This window comes from Typha angustifolia, chromosome 9 (assembly GCF_048772165.1).
Source record: "Typha angustifolia cultivar Huaian chromosome 9, ASM4877216v1, whole genome shotgun sequence".
Classification (NCBI taxonomy): Eukaryota; Viridiplantae; Streptophyta; class Magnoliopsida; order Poales; family Typhaceae; genus Typha; species Typha angustifolia.
In genome coordinates, this window is record NC_133247.1 from 3,958,594 (window position 1) to 3,979,273 (window position 20,680).

At 35.2% G+C, this 20,680-nt stretch overlaps 3 protein-coding genes across 3 annotated transcripts; 1 reads left to right on the plus strand and 2 right to left on the minus strand.

Annotated features, from left to right (window-relative positions):
- Nucleotides 1-56: 56 nt before the first annotated feature.
- LOC140767238 (uncharacterized) lies at nucleotides 57-2,487 on the minus strand. The gene is made up of 2 exons (XM_073107079.1): nucleotides 898-2,487; nucleotides 57-807 (listed from the first exon to the last, which is right to left on the minus strand). The coding sequence occupies exons 1-2, from the start codon at nucleotides 1,160-1,162 to the stop codon at nucleotides 638-640; spliced, it is 435 nt and encodes a 144-aa protein (XP_072963180.1). The 5' UTR covers nucleotides 1,163-2,487; the 3' UTR covers nucleotides 57-637.
- A 137-nt stretch (nucleotides 2,488-2,624) lies between these two features.
- Nucleotides 2,625-5,982, minus strand: LOC140767237 (uncharacterized). The gene is made up of 6 exons (XM_073107078.1): nucleotides 5,816-5,982; nucleotides 5,537-5,704; nucleotides 4,898-5,077; nucleotides 3,810-3,936; nucleotides 3,555-3,668; nucleotides 2,625-2,994 (listed from the first exon to the last, which is right to left on the minus strand). The coding sequence occupies exons 2-6, from the start codon at nucleotides 5,696-5,698 to the stop codon at nucleotides 2,879-2,881; spliced, it is 699 nt and encodes a 232-aa protein (XP_072963179.1). The 5' UTR covers nucleotides 5,699-5,704; nucleotides 5,816-5,982; the 3' UTR covers nucleotides 2,625-2,878.
- Nucleotides 5,983-7,673: 1,691 nt separating this feature from the next.
- Nucleotides 7,674-20,147, plus strand: LOC140767075 (actin-related protein 4). Its single transcript, XM_073106856.1, has 20 exons — nucleotides 7,674-7,816; nucleotides 7,927-8,018; nucleotides 9,887-10,063; nucleotides 10,148-10,221; nucleotides 10,349-10,429; nucleotides 11,193-11,253; nucleotides 11,381-11,430; nucleotides 12,442-12,496; nucleotides 12,817-12,894; nucleotides 13,033-13,086; nucleotides 13,760-13,813; nucleotides 13,900-13,960; nucleotides 15,337-15,388; nucleotides 15,588-15,654; nucleotides 16,461-16,520; nucleotides 16,616-16,678; nucleotides 17,280-17,342; nucleotides 18,405-18,469; nucleotides 19,535-19,603; nucleotides 19,710-20,147. Exons 1-20 carry the CDS (start codon nucleotides 7,804-7,806, stop codon nucleotides 19,753-19,755), a joined length of 1,335 nt encoding a protein of 444 aa, XP_072962957.1. The 5' UTR covers nucleotides 7,674-7,803; the 3' UTR covers nucleotides 19,756-20,147.
- The last annotated feature ends 533 nt before the right edge of the window (nucleotides 20,148-20,680 follow it).

Sequence of the window (20,680 nt, forward strand, 5' to 3'; positions counted from 1 at the left end):
TTTTGAGAAAAGGACTATATCGTGACCATAGGAACAGAAGGGTCCCACCAGATTGACGGCCAATAGGGCTTGGATGCTCGCATGTTCGAAATGTAGATTTTTGAAAATTAATCTCTTTTAGTGTAGTATAAGTTTTAAATCAATCAAGCCATTAGAGGATATAAATTTGAATCAATTGCACAATAGATACACAAGAGATACTTGTTTTACCCTCGCTATTCATCAATCAACCTTGCACATTGAGGTGCTTATCAATTCTCACTCCTATAAGCCAGGACCAAATCTCTTTTATCTCGATATCAAGAGTTAGCCTTCTAACAAATAAAACAACATATCTCTAATTACTTGTGCATTCAAACTTAGCGATTTAGGTAGGGCATATCACTGTCTCTCATATTGCCATCCACAATAAAACCAAAGCGTGTACATATGTATATATATCACACTCTGGGAAAAAAGATCACCAAATCCATGACTTGTATGATAAAGAGGAGGATTTAGCGACTGAGCTAGAGAGTGGCTACTACTGTTGCTCCAAAATGGGAAAAATCGAATGAGCAACAACATCCATTATCTCTTATGACATGCATGAATTAAAGCAACGTAGAGCCGCTGGTGTTCTCGAATCGGATAGTCTCTAGTTGGCCAAGGCGAAGAAGCTCTGTTTCACTTGTCGAATCCTCTTCAAGCATGCCTCCGCCCGCTCGATCACCATCTCCACCCTATCTTTCGACCCACCCAAACACCATTCCCTCTTTGATTGCTCGTCACCACGACCATCAAACTTCCTCTTCCGATTTGAAGACACTACAAGAGAGATTCCAGTATAAGCTCACGAGATGATGCGTGGCAATATAACGTACATATATACGAAAGACAAGTAGATAAAACGCATACCTTGGGTGGTGGCGGAGGAAGTGGGAGGGAGAGACGTGGGTTCCTCGGAATAGAAGAGAGAATCCCATTCGGGTGCAGAGATGAGCGATTTGAGCTCCAGTTTGAGATAGTCGAAACGATTTGGATGCTGGCTTTCTAGCTTTTGTAGCTCTTCTCTCGCCATCGCCGCCATCCACGACTCCAATGCCATGGAGGAAGAGGAGGAGGAGGAGGAGGAGGAGGAGGAAGAAGAGGTGGGTGAGAAGAGAGGAAAAGAGGACATCATTAACAAGTGCTTGACAAATTAATGCTGGCAGTGGAAGCGATTTGATTTGCCCGATAGGAGCTTGCTCGTAATGCGCGCGACCAACTTCGGGTTGCGCGGAGATCATTATCTCGAGTTTGCAGACATATTTACTTTCCCGTACTTTAAATTTCATCTTAAAAGTAAAGGAAAATCATCACCACTCCTCGGCACTCCATATATATATATATAAATGAGAGATTTTAACCATTGTTATAAATTTATTTATAAAACTAAGTGATTTCTAACCCTGGCGTCACTCAAGAAAAATCGCTTTCGAACAGAGGAATTATTAGTACATTTAGCAACTTAAAAGATTACTATAGAAACTAACCCTTTAGTTAAAATCCTGAACCATTCAGCAATTTTTTTTGTATAGAAATACTTTTCTTCCGAAGCGTATTCAAAATCGCTGGTAAAGAAAGTAACTTATGTTAAATAAAATTATCTCACGTGAACTATTTAGAATAGTCAAAAACTCTATTGGATGAAGCCAAACAAATCGAAGAGTTTAATCGAATTTGAGGGAACTTTTTCTTTCCCATGATCAAGGATGCAATTTAACTCCAAGTATCGATAAATTATTATATCAATAAATTATTTGATAATTTAATAGCTTAGCTCGATTCAACGTGGTTACCTTAGAGGAACAGCTCAACAACGCGATGGTTGGAGCATGCCTCGACGACATCGAGTTCAGAACAACTGTTCGGTGACGACTTAAAGCCTAAATTAGGTAGCAAAAGACTTGGTGGGACATAAGTGTCTCTATACCTAGGAATTTGAGGGAACTTTTTCTTTTCCATGATCAAGGATGCTGTGAATTTAACTCCAAGTCCAAATAATATTATCGATAAATTATTTGATAATTTAATAGCTTAGCTCGATTCAACGTGGTTAGTTTAGAAGAACAGCTCAACAACGCGATGGTTGAAGCATGCCTCGACGACATCGAGTTCAAAACAACTGTTCGATGACGACTTAAAGCCTAAATTAGGTAGCAAAAGACTTAGTGGGACATAAGTGTCTCTATACCTAGAAAGGGTTAACATTTTGTTCAACTCATATCTAACATTCAAGCTCATAAATGATAAAAAAAAATTATAATTTAATTATATTTTATTTATATGCATCGATTATAAATATATATATATATATATGAGCAATCTTACCAATTAAAAAAATAACTCTAGTTAAATTGTAAAAGCCCCACTTAGAGTTATCATCGGTGTTTGGCATAATAATGATCAATTGTAAACAAATAGGAAATTGAGGGCAAAGTAAGAAACTTACCGTTGGATACACAGATACATAAAGGATGTGACAGAGACAAAATGTCTGTCACAAGTCATTCTCAGCTTAGATTTTGTGGTGAAGAGAATGAGACTATTATATGAAAATGAGATTAACGTCAGTAGTGGAAATAACCAACATGAGAAGGATATTGATAAAATCAAGAATTAGGGGTTAAATTCTATAAGATAACTGCTGAAATTTTTTCCCCCAAAATAATCTGCTCCTCGCAAAGGTCACTGTACTAAAACCGTTTGTAAGAGTACAAGGAATAGTTCCTTTCATAGGGCAAAAAAGAAAAAAACAACCCAAAAGCTGCAATAATGCCCAAGTATAATTCATAATTCAACTAATATACATAATACTTTCTTTAGTTCCTCCTGTTCCTCAATATCTAACATGCTATTAGCGCTGAAAGGAGATAGAGTACGAGCCTGTGTTTGGATCTTTAACAGCTTTGAAGTTGTCAATACTCATTCCAAAACGTCCCAACACTGAATTTCCCATCTCTTTTAGCTTTCCTGTAAACAAATTAAATGAAGCTATCCACTTTAGGCCATCAACAATAAGAGTGTACAGCTACACTAGTAGTTTACATGTGAAATTGAAACAAAAAATATTTCCATCCTCCCAAAGCAGTACAATGGAAGAAAAATGAAACCAATGGAAGCAGTCCAGAGGTCTCTATAATTGAAAAGCATCTGGTATAATGAAGAAAACTAATTTATTTGGAACACAGATATTTTTCATAAATAACAAGTGAAGAAGAAGCGCTAAAATAACTAAGGGGGAAGAGGTAACAATAAACATGATAAAATTTGGCAAAATGCAGTACATATCTTGAAAAATAAAACATCACATGTGCACTGCATCGTGGATCTTATTTTTCACCAATTATTCAAAATGAACAAACAGTCCTGACTAAGCAATCACCCTCTTTATATTGAGAATATAAACCATCACAAGTGATTGTCATTAACAAAAGAACCGGATAGGCATAGATAACCTACAGTTATATCTTCCAAAAAGTATGTGACAATTCTTAAATAATAAAAAGGAGAGAAATAGGCTAGGAGATTACCAATCATCTCTTCTTTCATCTTTTCTCGCTTTTCAGCTGCTAATGGCTCAAGACGGAGCAATGATCTTCTAGCGTGGTCATTAGAAGGATCCAACTCAATAATTTTCTTCATGTCTGCAAGGAAAATTTGACAGCAAGTATCAAAAACATATGAAATAGCACAACAATCCTGAGGTACTTCAGGAAATGAGATATTTGAAAGAAATAAATCATAGCAAATGACGATAATTGAAGAATTGGGAATCCAAAACTCACCAGCAATAGCTTCTTCAAAATGTTCAAGCTTTTCATGCGCTTCTCCCCTTCTAAACAGTGCTTTTGAATATGAAGGATTTAACTCCAATGCTTTTGTGCATTCCTTAATTGTCTCATCATATTTTCCCTGAAAAAGTTTGTAAGAAAAGGATAATAAATGTATAAATAATCTCACCATAAATTATCCAAGCATAATATCTTAAGCAAATTCATCCCTCTCTTCCCAGAGGCATACAACATACTGTACAGCAGATGAGATCTGGTAATCCTTTGAACTCTATCATTCATGTTGTCTTTTTGTTGAACAATCCTGCTTCTACATAATTTAGTAATGCATATATATTGAACATTAAGACTTTATATGTACAAGAATGCCTAATCCAGGCTAAAACATCTTATCCTCTAGCAAGGAAACTATGACATGTTTGTCAACCTTACCTATGCAAGTGAACTGAGATAAAGATGAGAGAAACTTTACACGAATTTAATAACAATGCACCATTATCTTGGAATATGCTGCAAGACTAACAACATACACACTTCTTGAGACCAGAAGATTTCGGTACACAGAGCATAAATAATTTGTTTGATTATATTACTATGTGCAGAAGGGAGAATGGAGTTGAGTGATGTTTTTTACTCAATTGGTAGAATAAAGTAAAGAGAATTTGAAATGACTAAACAGTGCATTATTCTTCAAGATAAATTGAGGGTTAAGCTGACAGTCACTTGAGTCAATCTGTAACAGATGTGTGGCTAATCAGAAACTAGGGAGAAATGACAAGGTCAATACCAGACAATATAGTCATATTGATCAAAGGCCATAATGAGCCGCAATGAGTGTTGTGATTATGTGATATGTCTCATGTGAACCATATAGATAGGAACGAAAAAAAAAAAACTAAAATCAAACAAAATATGGAACTATAGTAGCAGTAGATGATTACTAGAAAAATAGTCATACATCTAATAACTTCAGCCACTTCTATTGGACACCTTTTTTGTACTTATGGTAATAACAACCAGTGCAATAATCTAGTATACTATAGATTATTCCTATACATATAGGAAGTTAGAAGAGAACGTACCAACTTTGAGAAGCATATGGCTCGGTTCGCATGGCACATGGAACGAATTTCTTCTGACGATTCCACTTCAGAAGCAATATGTAAAGCAAGTTCATATTGTGATAATGCATCGTCATATTCCCCAGCACTGAAAAGCCTGTTTCCTTCTGCCTTTGCATCATTTGCTTGATTTAAAGCTTTCTGCCACAAAAAGAGAAAACCAAAGAAAAAAAAATCAATGGAAGCTCAATACTTATTCAAAGCATGTCTGACAATAAGACCAATACAGAATAAGGTTTAAGGACATCGTAAAAAGTTCAAAACTTGTGAGCAGTTAAAGAAAATTACAATGACAAGACTAGATTTGAGAACTACATGGTTCATCAATTTTACGCAACAAACTTGAATCTTAATCGGCCAGGCAGCAAGTTCCAAATGCTAAGCAAATCGATACTAGAGAAAAGATTACAGTTTTAGGTTAGAATTTTGTGACAGTTTTATAACAAATAATCCCTGTAACTTTCCTAGTATAAGAACAAACATTCGAAGAGCAAACTTATCAAATTAGCATTAATACAGTTCAAGGAGATCACTCCTAGTGCTTCGACTATGATTGCAAAAATAGTTTTTTAGAATATGAAGATATCAACAGGACTAGACCTCTCGCATCTGCTCATCGGTAAGAGCATCTTCGAAGGATTCCTCATCGCTTTCGGGATCTTCCCCCCTTGGAGCCACGGATTCCATTGGAGCCGTCGACTCGGAAGAACTCTTCGCTACTTCGACCTCTACAGCATGTGGCTCCGCTTCGATAATCACCATGTCTCCCTGTGAACCAAAAAGCAATCAAATCACCGGCATAGAGAAGAAAAACGCAGCACGACAAGAGATCAATTGCAAGAAGAAGGGAGATAGAAAGACCCGAGAGCAATCCTTTACCGATCGAATCGTAGACGATTAGGATTTACGGGTAATTTGCTCAGATCGCTGAAGAGAATGCAGACGACGGAGCTACGCGAGGATCTATCCGCCTGTTGGGTCTTACAGAGGCTTCGAGAGAGCTAAGAATCGTCCCGGGATGGCAAACGTTTGAGTCGAGCCTGATGTATCCCACCGTCTCATATTGAACCGACTAAAAACCAGTCGAATTTTCACTTTACATCCTATATAATTTTTAATATCAAACCAACTCTTTTATTTATTACTAAATTGAAACGGTTAGAATTTTAGTTTTTTTCTTCTTTCTTTTTTTAAGAGTTTTAGTTGGATTAACGAAACCACTCAAATTATCAAGATACCTCATCATAACAAATATAATAAAGGGGAATTTATATTTAAAACGCCTAAATTCACTTCATTGCTTATATTTACATTTGTGTCACTGTTATACCGAAATTTAAGCTCTTATTTTTGCCATTATATTTGGCCAAATCAAAAGAAAACAAAAATTGAAGATTAAAGATAAAAATACAAAGAATTGAATAAATTTTTTAAATATATTTAAAATAATACTAATCGGATTTTAGATGACAAATATATAATAAAAAAATGCATCGATCATCTAATCAGTATTATTGTAGATGTGTTATTAAGCTTATTTAATCGCCTATAATTTATATCTAATGAATAGCTTTAAATTTAATATAAAAAAAATACTTTTTTCATACCATAGAGTTAATTATTTATTAATTGGTTTGATAAAGATTTAACGGTTAAGATCCTTAAGGGTATAGAAATACAATAAATTTAGAAGATATTACTAATTCAATAGGTAATTATTATTATTTAAATATATTACCTTGCATATTATAATTAATAATTTTATAATCTTAATAATTTATCAAGTAAAAGAAATATGTATTCTTAGGCAAGTGATGTATATATCATAATAAGGGTATTGATATCGTTTTATAATTAACTTTGTAAAAGTTTAATTAAATTTTATCTATTTGATTATTTTTTTTACTATTTACATGTATCTCTCCTTAGTTTAAGATTAATTTAAATTAAATTTAATAACAGATAGAGATAGATAATCATATTTAAATTAAAGTCTATCGCCAAAGAGTCTAATTTAAATAGTTTAATATTAAATAATATCTCCTATAATTAAGGTATAATTATATCTAAGAGAGAGAAACCTTAATAAAAGAAAAGAATTTTTAATAAGAGAGTTAGGTTCATGTAATCAAATCTTCTTAACTAATATACCATTCTTTTATATAATATGATTCCGAAACCGAGAAACTGATACATGATGTGAAAACTGGCTATTACAACAGTTAAATTAAGATTATAAATTTTAAAGAAGTATTACAGTATTTGTCAAAAAATAATGATTGCGCTTTACTATAGACCATCGGGAGGCGAAGTACTATAGAAGGTGGGGTGAATCTAAGCCCGGCGATAAGTATTAAGTAGAGGTGATCATATCGGTCTAGTAAGAAAGGCTCATTCTAAGTGTAAGATTACAAAATAGTAGATGATTAAATATTCGATTTACGAATCATATCCGAAAAGGATTTATCCCAGTTTTTTTTTTTTCTTTTTTACAAAAATCCTATCCGTATCCAAATTAAATAGAATTTTTTAATCGGATGGTGGGTCGGATTGGATAATATCCGACCCGTTTTCACCCCTACTCCATGAGCCTAACCCGCGATATCGTAATCACATCGGACAGATTGCCGTTAAAAAGCTCAAAGCCCCTCTTAAACCTTTTTTTTTTTTAACTATTTTCCTCGAATACGCGAGCGAGTTCCAATTTCCCTCCTCCAAGTCTCTAATTGAAGTAGACTCTCGTCTCCTCTCTCTCTCCTCCTCCTCCTCCTCCTCGAACTAGGGTTGCCTCGCCCCCCTTCCCTCGTCCACTGAGCTAGGGTTATCTCTGTGTGGACTCCGGCGAGGCGTTCTCGAATTCCGCACCAATGTACGGAGGCGGTAAGTCAACCTCAAATCCCTCACTAAACCCTAGAGTCGAGATTCTTGTACCGGATCACGAACTCGTTGATCTCGTTCTCTCCCATCCCACACATTTGTTCGATTTGCAGATGAGGTTTCGGCCATAGTGCTCGACTTGGGATCCTACAGCTGCAAGGCAGGGTACGCCGGTGATGATGCGCCAAAAGCAGTCTTTCCCTCCGTAAGTGATCTCAATTCGATGCTTTGTTATTGTATGAAAACAAGTTAAGGTTTTCAGTATCTTGATAGCATTCTGTTTCTTTGAGAACTATTAGCGTTGATTAATTGATTGATAAGCCACGAGGTCCATAATTTTGCATGTCTGGTGGTTTGTTCAGATCCTGTTCCTCTCTGATATGTCTTATGTGGTTGGCAATTTAAGAGTATCTATCAAGTGAGGAACAAAGGTTATTTTGGCCCTTAGATTTGAGACGCCTTGACTGTAGCTGTTTGGGCATGAGTAAATAATACGGAAGGGATCACAAAGATATGACAGGATAGCAAGAATTCACAATCTTGACAAAACTACTTATGTCCATTGTAAGATTATAAACAAAGAATTCACAAGTATTAAATTGTGACAAAACCACTTAAGTCCATTGTAAGATTGTAAACAAAGAATCACAAGTAAAGTCCATTGTAAAATTATAAACAAAGAATTCACAAGTATTGTAGGACATGCCAAGATAGCAAGAATTCAGAGTCTTGACAGAAGTACTTAATTCCACTGTAAGATTATAAAGAAAGAAAGCACAAGTACTGTAGGACATGCCTTGCAAAAATACTTAAGCCCATATGTTTTACAGGTCCTGTAATTGCACAAGGTAAATGTCTTCAAGAAGTACTTCAACTACTGTTTAGAATTCAGTGAAACAAGCAAGAACTATAAGTATTAGAAAAGTAGAAAACCACACCAATAATTTGACCGTCAGCGTCACCATGTATACGCTCACATGACAAAGAGATGTTTTTCAATTAGCTAGATTAATTGTTCAAAAAACAACCGTAAATGATCAAATAACTAGCGAACTGACCATGGGTGCCAATTAGGGGTGTAAATGAGCTAGGCTTGAGTGAGCTGGGCCTAGCACGGCTTGATAGGTATTTTTTTCTTGCTCGAGCTTGATTTGAACATGACAGCTTGTGGGATGATTGGTGGAGATGGGTTTGGTGGTGAAGGTGGAGATGGTCGGCGGTGAAGATAGGTTTCATGACCCGAGCTTACTAGGAGCTTGGAGATGGATTTCGGTGGTCAAGATGAGTTTCACGAGCCAAGCTTACTAGGAGCTTGGAGATGGATTTCGATGGTCAAGATGGAGATAGGTTTTGGATTTTGGTGGTGAGTGGTGACTGGTAGAGATGATTTCTTCAGTGGTGAGTGGTGATCGGTGGAGATGGTTCCGGTGGCGAGTGGTGACCGGTAGAGATAGTTTCAGTGGTGAAGAGGGTTTGGGAAGATGAGGATGGTCTGACCTAGGGTTTTTTTAGCTCAGCTCGACCCATTTAGAGTTCGAGCTGAGCTCACGAACTTTTTTGCAGCCCTAGTGCCAATGGCTGGTATATGTCAGTGCTTGTATTGTATGATGATGACTTATAAGACTACAGTTGAACATTCGGCACACAACTAGACATTAAAAAAAAACATAACAATCCAGTTCTGGAATGAGGCACTAAAGAGTGATCTTTTGGGTCAACCATTTCATATCAGAGTAATTTTATTGTTACGGGAAAATGCCAATAGCTGCCAACAGCAGGAATCCAAAGTGTGCTGGACTTTAAATTATACTAGAATGTAACAATAAGATTGAAAATAGTTAGGCACAAATGTTACACAAGAATCTGAACTTCTGAAGTATATTAAATGAGTGAAAAGTAAGAAAAGAAGATGAGTTTTTTGTTTGTTTACTTATCACTGTAAGTTCTAAATTTCTAATTGCCATAGAATGATCCTGGGGCAATAATATGACTGGCAGCAACTCTCCATATGTATTTCTCTTGTTGGTTACCTATTTCAAGCTTTTGCTTAAGATGCGCTTATTATATATTTAGGTTGTTGGATCGATCGAACAAATGGGGGATAGTGATGACATCAAGTCTGAGAGAGACTCTGAATCTATGTCAGACTCTAAAAGTGGTGTCAAGTCTCTTGATTCAGACAAGAACAAAGCAAAGCGTAAGCTGTATGTGGGTACTCAAGCTTTAGATTACAGGCGGGATAACATGGAGGTTAGTTTACAGAGGAATTCTTCTCTTCTCTTGAGAACAACACACTATTTTTTATATACTGGTGTTGTCTTCTCTCCCATGCAGGTGATCTCACCCATGAAGGATGGTGTTGTTGTTGACTGGGATATGGTTGACAACATATGGAATCATGCTTTCAAGTGAGATGAGCTGCATTTAGTATTTGAATATTTGCTTTCTGTTTGTGGAAGATTTGAGAAATATGTTTTGGAAAAGCATTCCCCCCTCTACGTGCTCTTAACACAGTCACTGTGCCTTTTCTCTCAGACAACGACTGTTGATAGATCCCAAAGAGCATCCTATGCTACTGGCAGAATCATCTATAAATACTCCACAACAAAGAGAGAGGTAAAGAATTTGTAAAGAAGAACTCCATTAATCTGGTTTACTCTGCTATCATGCTGGTTCCTCATTACTTTTTAATGAAGTTATAAGTAAAATTTTCATTATAGCCAACTTCATGATTTAACTGTAATCCACTTTTGCCTAACACTGAAAAGTTATTTAATTGAATATTTACGCTTTATTTTGTGCCAAGCTGTCTCTGATTATCAAGCTGTTTGGCTTTTCCTTTTGGATTTCTATAGTATATATGTATGATGATTTGATTATTGTGATGGAGCTTAAATGTCATTTTAAAAAAAAATAGCATGATCAACTAATGCACAAGGGACTAATAGAAAGGAAGACTGTAAGGTGGTCTGCTGTGGTTGTTTCACCTCGAAGTAGTGATCTTCATAGACAATAAAGTTGGATATCCATCATATACTGTAGATATTAAATGTTTTCCAGAGTGGTGGTTTTGAATTCTAGAGGGCTCAAACCTTGAGAAGCAAACTAGAGGAAACCAGCTCACCCTGAATTGTCCATGGAACTATGATTTATTGATTTTAATAGATAGTTTTATGCTACGATGACATGCTGATTATACATACATTCTAGTTCATTACCTGCTCTTTTCAAATTGTGCATTTGTATACTTTCACTTTTGTCATTTTGATATATATTGAATTACTAATATTGATGTAGTTAACTCCACATGCCATCTTTGTCTTGTTTGTTTAGTTGTCGCAATCTCTTCATTTCTGACTTGTCTCTTTCTTGTATTTAGAGCGGCAGAGCTTATGTTCGAGAATTACAAAGTTCCTGCACTATTCTTGGCAAAAAATGCTGTATGTTTTTATTGAAACTCTTCTAGAATATAAATTATGTTCTCATGTTTGTAGTTGGCAAAGATAAGCACCTACAGTTGTTCCTTGTGATCCTTGGTGTTGACCTACTTCCTGTTTTAACTGCTAGGTGCTCACATCTTTTGCTTCTGGACGTGCTACATCTTTGGTTGTTGATAGGTGATGGATTGCATTCTCTGGAACCCATTTTCTTTGTTTGAACCATTTCATATTTGCAGCTACATTTACTAATAGAGGTTTTTTTTTTATTTGGTTGATTTTTCTTAAATTTGACTTCGCCGAATTGTTGTTTTGGCAGACTATTCTTACATTCACTAAGCCATTATTATAGTTGCTTAGGATTGAATCACTCTGTAGTAGTTTTATGGGAAAAGAATTAGTTAGATATGATTTTCATATATGCTGATTCTTGGTGTTGCAATATCTTAAAGTTACTTATTATTCACTAAGCTTCCTGTACTTGCTTTTTAATTGGAAACCAGTGCCTTCTTTTCTCTACTGTAGCCTTATATTGATCAATATTCATTTATAGATACTCCATTGAGATATAGATGATCAAATTGCAACTTCTTCTTTACCACCAAGAGGGATTTTGGTGTCTCAGACTCATAGGTCTAATAAGAGGTTTTCATGGTGAAAAAAAATTAGAATTTCATTTGTTGGGAGTTATTCTGCTTGGGATAAAAGTGCCTGGATAGCACCTGTAATGTGATTTTTCTTCCATGATATTTGTGGTGAACTACATATGGAAGTGTCCGGAATATAGACTGGAGATAATGAGGGACCCTTAAAGGATGGTCGTGGGCCTTTTTGCAATAATCCTTGTTTTGGACGCCTCTCTCTGTTCCCTTGTGTAAATAGATGGTTCTAGCTGACAAGCCATTGCACTGCTCTTCCATTCATTATATATGAGATACCAATCTTAAATTTAGTAAAATTGGTTTCCTTTTTCCTAACCCAGACCATTGTACGATCATTATATGCTATAGATGAATATAATTCTTACCTGCTAAGAGCTTAGCTATCTTTCTAATTGTGGACTTAGTTATCTTTCTACTTGTTGTGCTGCTGCTCTTCTCTGTTATCTGGATGCCCCTTTTAGTGTCTTCAGATGAAATCGTTTAGTACCTCTGATCAGTCTTAATAACTCTGCTGCCCATTTTTGTTTAGTGGTGGTGGATCAACAGTAGTTGCTGCTGTGCATGATGGTTATGTGCTTCAAAAGGTAATTTCTTTTTACTAGGTCATAGTTTATCAGGTTGCACATGGTTTATATGTCCATGTTATTTGGTCCTGACTCAGCATAATAAATGGCAACTCCTTTAACCTTGTTCCTCAGTGGATGAGGCTGTGCCCATTCACCTTCTTGCTGTCCATTCATGATGATTAAAAGCTTACTTATGAATTTAAGCTGCTCCAGGAATCACTATATACATGTTCCAGTTGGCATGTGAAAGTTTATGTACACTATTGTTGCTTGTTATTTTGATGTGAATATTCTTTTATCCCTACTTTTCATTTGGACCTTTATGCTTGTTTCCCTAGGCTGTGGCGACTTCTCCAGTTGGGGGTGAATTTCTAACTGACTGCATGATGAAAAGCTTGGAAAGCAAGGGTGTCGTCGTGAGTTTATTTCTTGTCTATGTTTCCATTGTCCTGTTTATGAAATGTGAATTTCTGGAACCTGATATAGTCATTTTCTTTATAAAATATGAATATCTTGAACCTGAAATAGTCTTCTTCTTTTTTTTCAATATGCAGTTAAAACCTAGATATTCATTCAAAAAGAAGGAAATCAACCCAGGGAACTTTCAGGTATCAATTTGACATTCGTTATGTCTTTCTTTTTATTCTTTTATGCAAATTCATCCATCATTGGTTGAGAAATCTAAGTATCCATCATTAAATTGCACAATGGCAAGTGAAGCAACTTCCATTAAAATGTAAAGAAAATAACACAGCCATATATTGGAGGATTAATTATCTGTACTTGCATTTAGGATCATCTTTTAAGAATTATTGCCCTTTGACTGAATCTTTTGTAGGCCCTAGTGTTGGAGATTATGGGTAGTCTTCCCTGCTGTCAGTCACTTAATGATCCTTAAGAATGATTGCCAAGGACAAAGATTATCATGTAACAACATTTTAGAGGCTGCCTTGGGTTCCTTCTATGAACCAGCTATGGCGTCTACATTCCACTGTTCAATTTAAATCTAATTTGCTTTTATATACCTCTGAAACACTTTTAAAGAACTTTAGATTACTGTTCTTTTTTCTGTACTTGTCATGCTTGTTGTACTTGATAGCTTTCTAGTTATTATATTCTATTGCTATGTTAATGTCTTCTCATATCTCAGTTTGATTTGAATGAGGCTATTTAACTATATCCAAATGTTTGTTCCTTTTATAATTTAGTTGAAGCACATACTGTAAACTATTCCTACTATACATATGATATTAATATTGTCTATTCCTGCCCTGTTAACAGACTATAAATCTTGATTTTCCAAACACTACAGAAAGTTACAAGCTTTACTCCCTGGTGTGTTACATCATAAAATCTTTGTTACTTGTCATATTTTATTTTTTACTTTAATTTATTGCTTCCGAGACTCCTGTTTTTGGCAGAGAGCGATTGCCAGTGACATCAAGGAATCTGTTTGCCGAGTCCCTGATACTGCTTTTGAAGGTAAAGAGAAGTACTCACTTAATTCATTTCTGATCATTGACAATATTATTTTGCTATCATGCTCGTATGTTTATACTAATCCCTTCTATATGTTCTTGTATTTTTAGATGCAAGGCATTGATGGCTCATCTCTAGTCTCATATCTTATTTCCTCCAGTTATTAAACATATTGCATACAGACCCAGTTCCATCTTGCAGTTTGAAATGCCCATTGCTCATTTGTTTCTAAATCCTTGAGTTCAAGCAGCAAAATACAGCAAATATCATTTAGGCTGTTTGAGATCCATATTTAAGAGATTCTCCTCAGTTATTTTTTTTAAAAAACCAATATATTCATTGCCTGACTGGTTTCTGGCTTTCTGCCATTATTTGCTTCTAAATCCTTGAGTTCAAGCAGCAAAATACAGCAAATATCAGTTAGGCTGTTTGAGATCCATATTTTAGAGATTCTCCTCAGTTGTTTTCAAAACACCAATGTACTCATTGCCTGACTGGGTTCTGCCATTATTTGTTGGAATTATTGAACCAGCATCGTACTATGGTTGAATTCTATATATGTCAGATATTAAAATAGATCAGTCAATGAGCTTTTTGCAAGTCAGGTTTCTCTTGGCAGATATGTCTTGATCTTTTCCTCTGATACAAGAATTACAGATATAACCTGTTGCTAATCACATGAATTATTTGATTTTTTTGACTTAACTTTCTCATGCTGTGCAATTTGATTTGGGTGATCCCATCTTTCTTGTCTCATGGTTGGAAACTTGATCTTTTTTTCTTATTTGCTATATGAATCTGCTGTTTCTTTGTTGTCTATCGATCTCGCATCTTTCCTAGAATATCCTCATGATATTTCGTCCATTTAAGTACGTTAACTCACAAACTGTTTTAAAAGCTTAAGCTGTAGGAGAATTGTAATTTTTATCTTTTATATTCTAACACTCCTCATTTTTGGGCTGAAATATTTTGATGTGCCTAAGAAGTGAATTTAATTTAAATGAGTGGAGTTTTTATATTTTCAAACAAAGATGGACATAACAGGATTGAACCCATGAACTCTAACTTTGATACCATATTAGCTCACCAACTATTCTAAAAGTTTAAGCTGTCAAAGAACGGTGGTTTTATATTTTATATTCTAACAAAGTAATATCTAATATAGCTTACTAAATAAATCAGTTCTATAAATATAGTCCCTGTTAAATTGAGTATGTTATGCAGGTGTTTGTTGAAATTGGTTGATTGTATTGCATTGCCTATTAATTGTTCAGGTTAACAGTTGATGTAGTGGGTATGCTTTATGTGTATTTTACCTTTTGTTTTTAGTGTGTAATGTTGAAGTTAACTGATCTTTACCTTTTTATTTTTCAAAACAGAAAATGCATATGCAAATGTTCCCATGACTCCGTATGAGCTTCCTGATGGACAGTAAGTTCAGTACTATGTTTGGTTTATATCAGCTGGAAGTGCTTTTATGAAAACTTAGCTTTATGTCCGATGCAACTGCCGCATGCTTTTCTGTTTCCTTTTCTGTGTCACATTTCTATTCTTATCAATACCTACTATGAAAGTTTGTTCAACTATTATTACATTTTGAACTGAATTTACGCTATATAACTATTGGCAGAACTATTGAAATTGGTGCTGACAGATTCAAGATTCCCGATGTTCTGTTTAATCCATCTTTAGCTCAGGTAAGGGATGATGATATCTTAGCTATTTGATGTTTTCTATTTCCATTTCTGAAAATTTCACTGCTTCAAATAAATGTAAGGTTGTGATTTATTATTATTGAGTATTTTCGTTTACTACTTTCGGAGCCTCTCTAATAGTTATGATGTAAAACTCTCTGGCTTATTTGAAGTTCTTGTAGCAAATTTTTCTCTTTTTTCTTCCTTCTCTTCCTAATAGGATCCAACCATTGAAGTAAGATTGACTTCTCAACATACCTAGATTGATTTTATATGGAGAATTATAGAGAATAATAGAATAAATATGATCCCTTGCTTCCATAAAATGTGGAGATTACTAAAGGGTGCCTCGGTGCTAGAGGCTCCTGCCATTGTAGAGCCTGTGGATGGCAAGAGATACACAAACCTGTTCCCATTTCTATAGAAGCTGCTTCCAGCCTTCCATGACTTGAGTCACAAACCATGTGATGCATGGTGGCAAGCCTTATCATCTAACTGATGCCCTCCAATTATCAAAATTATGTGTCCTACTTTCTACGTGTCTGATGTAAAGTTTTCTAAGTTTCAAAATGTTTGTTTTGAGAAGTTCCGGATAAAATACAGAGGCATAACACTATGTCATAGACTTTGAGCCTCAAGGTTTTCACACAGAAGCATGAGACTAACAGATTTGAAATAAGAGCTTTGAAATTATTGGTCCTTCTAAACACAACGCACGACTTCTCTTTCTGTTCAATTTAGACAGAATTCCTCTTTCTTACATGAATTATTCTACACGTAACTTCTTTATCTTTTTTACCCTCAAATAGACTATTCCTGGAATGGAGGGCTTTGTTGATTCTGTTTCACTTCGTGGCCTCCCACAAATGGTTAGTTGTTTCTGATATTTGTTTTCCAAACAAGGTGAACTACAATTTATAACATTTTGCTCAATCTTCTGGTGCTTACTTTTTCCCTTCTTTAGGTTATTGAGAGCATAAATAGGTGTGATGTTGACATCCGCAGAGAACTGTTCAGCAGTATCCTGGTGAGATAATTAACCTGCTCTTCGAACATATGAATTTGTTCTTTTACTACTGGATCATGTTTAAAAAGTAGTTACCATGCCAATGTTCATGCTTAGTAGCCATTCCGGTTTTCATGTTAAGTACTATCCTTGACAGTAGATTATAAAGGTTCATTTGTATCTGCACTTGCCAATTAGTTGTTGGTAGTTCACTTCCATTGGCACTGGGCATACTGACACTCAGCTCAACAATCATACCCTTATATAAAACCCCTGAGATGTGTTTGAAGCACCATCTTGGGACCACAATGGCATGACATCAGTTGGTGTGTGGCAGGCACCTATCATAATTCAATGGTCCTTTTGCTAGTCAATGCAAAAGTAGTACTTGTGATGGAGAAGCAATTTGCTGCAGTTGATTTATGGGCTTTCTAAGTGTGACCATCTGGACCAATGTATTACTTTTTCTGATCTATGAAATTGTGATGTTTAGCTAATGATAAGTTTGGCAGCTTTCTATAAGAGCATTCTTTTTGCGCACTGGTGCACCTATGGATTTGGGTAAGTATGTAATTATGGGTGGCTGTCATATTTTAACATCTGTATGTTTTTCTCTTAACAGCTCGCTGGTGGCACATCATCAATGCAGCAGTTAAAAGAGAGGCTTGAGAAGGACTTGATGGAGGTATGCTCTCACTAAAAGATAAAGTATATGTCAACATCTTATTCAAATAACCCTAGTCGGTTACAAGATGAAGAAAATTAGTCCAGTACTGCAGCATCTAAATGCACTTATGTTCTTCTAAGTTTGTCATTTTACTGTAATTTAATTTAGAACAATATCTGGTTCAAATGATCCCAGCCAAATGCAGCAGAATCTAAACATAATTATATTCTTCTAAATTTGCCAACATTCTAGTATAGCTTAATCTGACAGAATCTCTTTTATATTCTTCAAAATATGCCAACATTCTAGTATAGCTTAATCTAACAAAATCTCTTTGTTTAATCAGGAGTCTTATCCTTCTTTTTTTTTCTCCTTTTATTGAAAGAAAGAGTCTTATCCTTTTCTTGTCCATATGCTACTCTCTGAACTTGTCAATAGTTTGTTGAATAATTTCTTTCTTCATTATCATCTGTTGAAATATTGTACGTATATGTTTCTACTTTTGAAGGAACTTGGCTAGTGCTTCAAAACTAATCCTTTTATTCTTTCTATCTAGTAAAACATCTATTTTTCTGCTCAACATAAAAAAATTGTGAAAATAGATGGATATATTTTTCTCTCCATAGCGATGTTGTTCCTTGTGTTCTTTTCTTGATTGTCTTGAATCCATAGAGGTACTCTTCTTTTCATGTATCATTGTTTTGTGGATCATGCAACTATGAGACTATCCACTTATCTTAGGAAGATCTATGCTGTGTGTGATGTTTCTTACAACATTTTTATAACAGACCTTTAATAATTTAGCTTAGGTTTTTGTATCATTTGTTTATGAAATTTGGTGGTTGAATATTACTATTATTATTATAAACCTTTTTCTTGAGTAGCAAATCCCTTAGTGTTTAAAAAATGGTAGCAGAACATTTCTTCTAGGCAATAGGCGACTTGGATGTGCAGCATGTGCTTATACCATGCTAGTTCTCATGTGAGGTGCACAGAGTAGTGCATCTTTGTGTAGACAAGTCATAGGATATGAACTTTAAAGTGCGGAGTTTCTCAATTCCATTTCACGTATGGGTGCAGGAGGCTCCTCAAGCTGCACGCGTGAAGGTTTTGGCGAGTGGGAATGCAACAGAGAGGCGATTCAGGTACTGTTTGATGGTTCTGTATTACCCATTGATCTTCCCAACAATTCCTGCTAAGTTGGTGCTTCTGTTGTTGTCATTGTTACTGTAACGTGTTTTGCATTTATCGAACAGTCCTGGCTACTTGGCAAAACATTTATGATCTTGGATTCATGAGATCATAAAGAGAGCAATATAATAGCTTACAAATAGATGCAAATAAAAAGTCAAAAGACTATTTTTGTATGTGTTGTAAAATTTTAAATAGATAATTTTATCCTTTCAACAGTTAGTAGTTTATCTCTTTGGCTTGTTAGTTCTCCAGAGATACGTTTGAACTCATAGCTACTTTGATGCAAAGCTTTATTGGGAGTTTCCTCACCTTTTCTCCAAAAAACTGTTAGTGAATTTTTCTTGCTTTATGACAAATAAATGCGTATGCTGGTAACTTTGCCTGTGATAATTAATGTTGTTATTTTGAAGAACTTTATCCATACATTTGCTTGGTGTTTAAGTCAACTGGTTTATAGGGATTGCTTAGGGTTTTGAATCAGCAATCTTGATCTAACTTAGACAGTAAACTAGATGGTCAGGTCAATATTATACAAACCGAAACTGACCAATGATGAATGGGTTAAAATTGAGAGCCAGGTCTATTTTGGTCTGTCCTAGAATACTGCTGGTTGACTCAAAATCGTTTGCAGCCGTAATTGTAATAAGTACTGCAATGGTCTTGTGCTGCTGGCAGAGTCAAATTACAGAGTAATAAACTTTAGGTGCGTCTTGATAGGATAGGATAATTTGATGGTGTGATCACATAAGTCCTATCTAATTTGCTAGTGCTGAGGCACGATATTTCAACCCAAAGAGACCAAGCGATCAATCTGGTAGTATGTTAGACCCATTACTCTTTGATCATAAATACACTGACAACGAAATGGCGATGGGGGGAGTAAAGTTCAATTGATTTCTGTTAGTCATGTAAACAGCATTCCTATCAGTACCATATGCGACAATGTTTGTTTTATATCTCACTTATGGAAGCTGGTTTCTTTGAGAATGCAACTAATGTAACAAATGTTACTACAGTGTTTGGATTGGAGGGAGCATTCTAGCATCTCTTGGGTCATTTCAGCAAATGTGGTTTTCCAAAGCTGAGTAAGTTTGATATTTCTTCCTATCAGTACCAGAATCATTAGGGTTCTTTCAGTCAGATCAGAATAAATTCTTATGCCTTTTCAATTTGCTGTTCCATCTATGGCAGGTATGAGGAGCATGGAGTTTCCTATATCCAAAGAAAGTGTCCTTGAGGCATATAATTTCATCTCCCAATGTTAGATGACGTGTTATATATTTTTATTGGCAAAGAAGAAAGTTCTGGCAGCTATGTTCGACCAGTAAGTAGAAGGCATAACATTGTTTAGGCGTATTGGTTTTCACCAGCAACATCAAGCAATACTTTACATTAGGGCTTATTATTGCTTAGAGATATATTTTTTATTTTCAGAATTTGCAAGTGGAGGATGATGATAGGTCTACTGTGTTGGAATAATACTAGTATTTTTATTTGATTCTGTCTTGTCGAAAGATAGTTGTTCTTTTTCTTCTTCTTTTCTGGGACAAAGAGAATGGTACTTGTTTAAACAAAACCACTTCAAATTCCAAAATAGTGTTATGGGTAAGGAGAAAACCAGTTGTTTACTATCTAACTCGTCTTGACTCGGCTTATGGCTATCTGGTATATTAATCGATCCATTTGGTGAGCATCGATATTTAGCGTTTGCTGTTAACTTCAGTAATTCTTGTCTATGGAATTCGATTCGAACATTCTTATCTACAGATAGATCAGAGTTTAACCACTAATAAGAGTTCTAATATGAACTTTTTGAAATATTATATATATATATATAAGTATCCGAACGGTAATAATTATGTATAATTTTTACAGAATATAGAGCATGGACGGACGTCTAGAATAGGTTTTGTATTCAGCTGGTTTGCCTATTTTGAAATTTAGATGTTAATTGAGTTCGTCAAAGGACTTAATTACTTCACAAAGATATAGTTTCATTTGTAAGTGATAGGGGCTAGTTTAGTTATTTTCTCATTTATTCATGGAGAGAAATATTAGCATTAATAGAATATCGACTATTTTTGGATGAAAAATCTAAATCTATCATAAATAAAGGGGCTAACTATAATTTGCTTCTTTTTGTTTTTTCCAATAAAAGATTC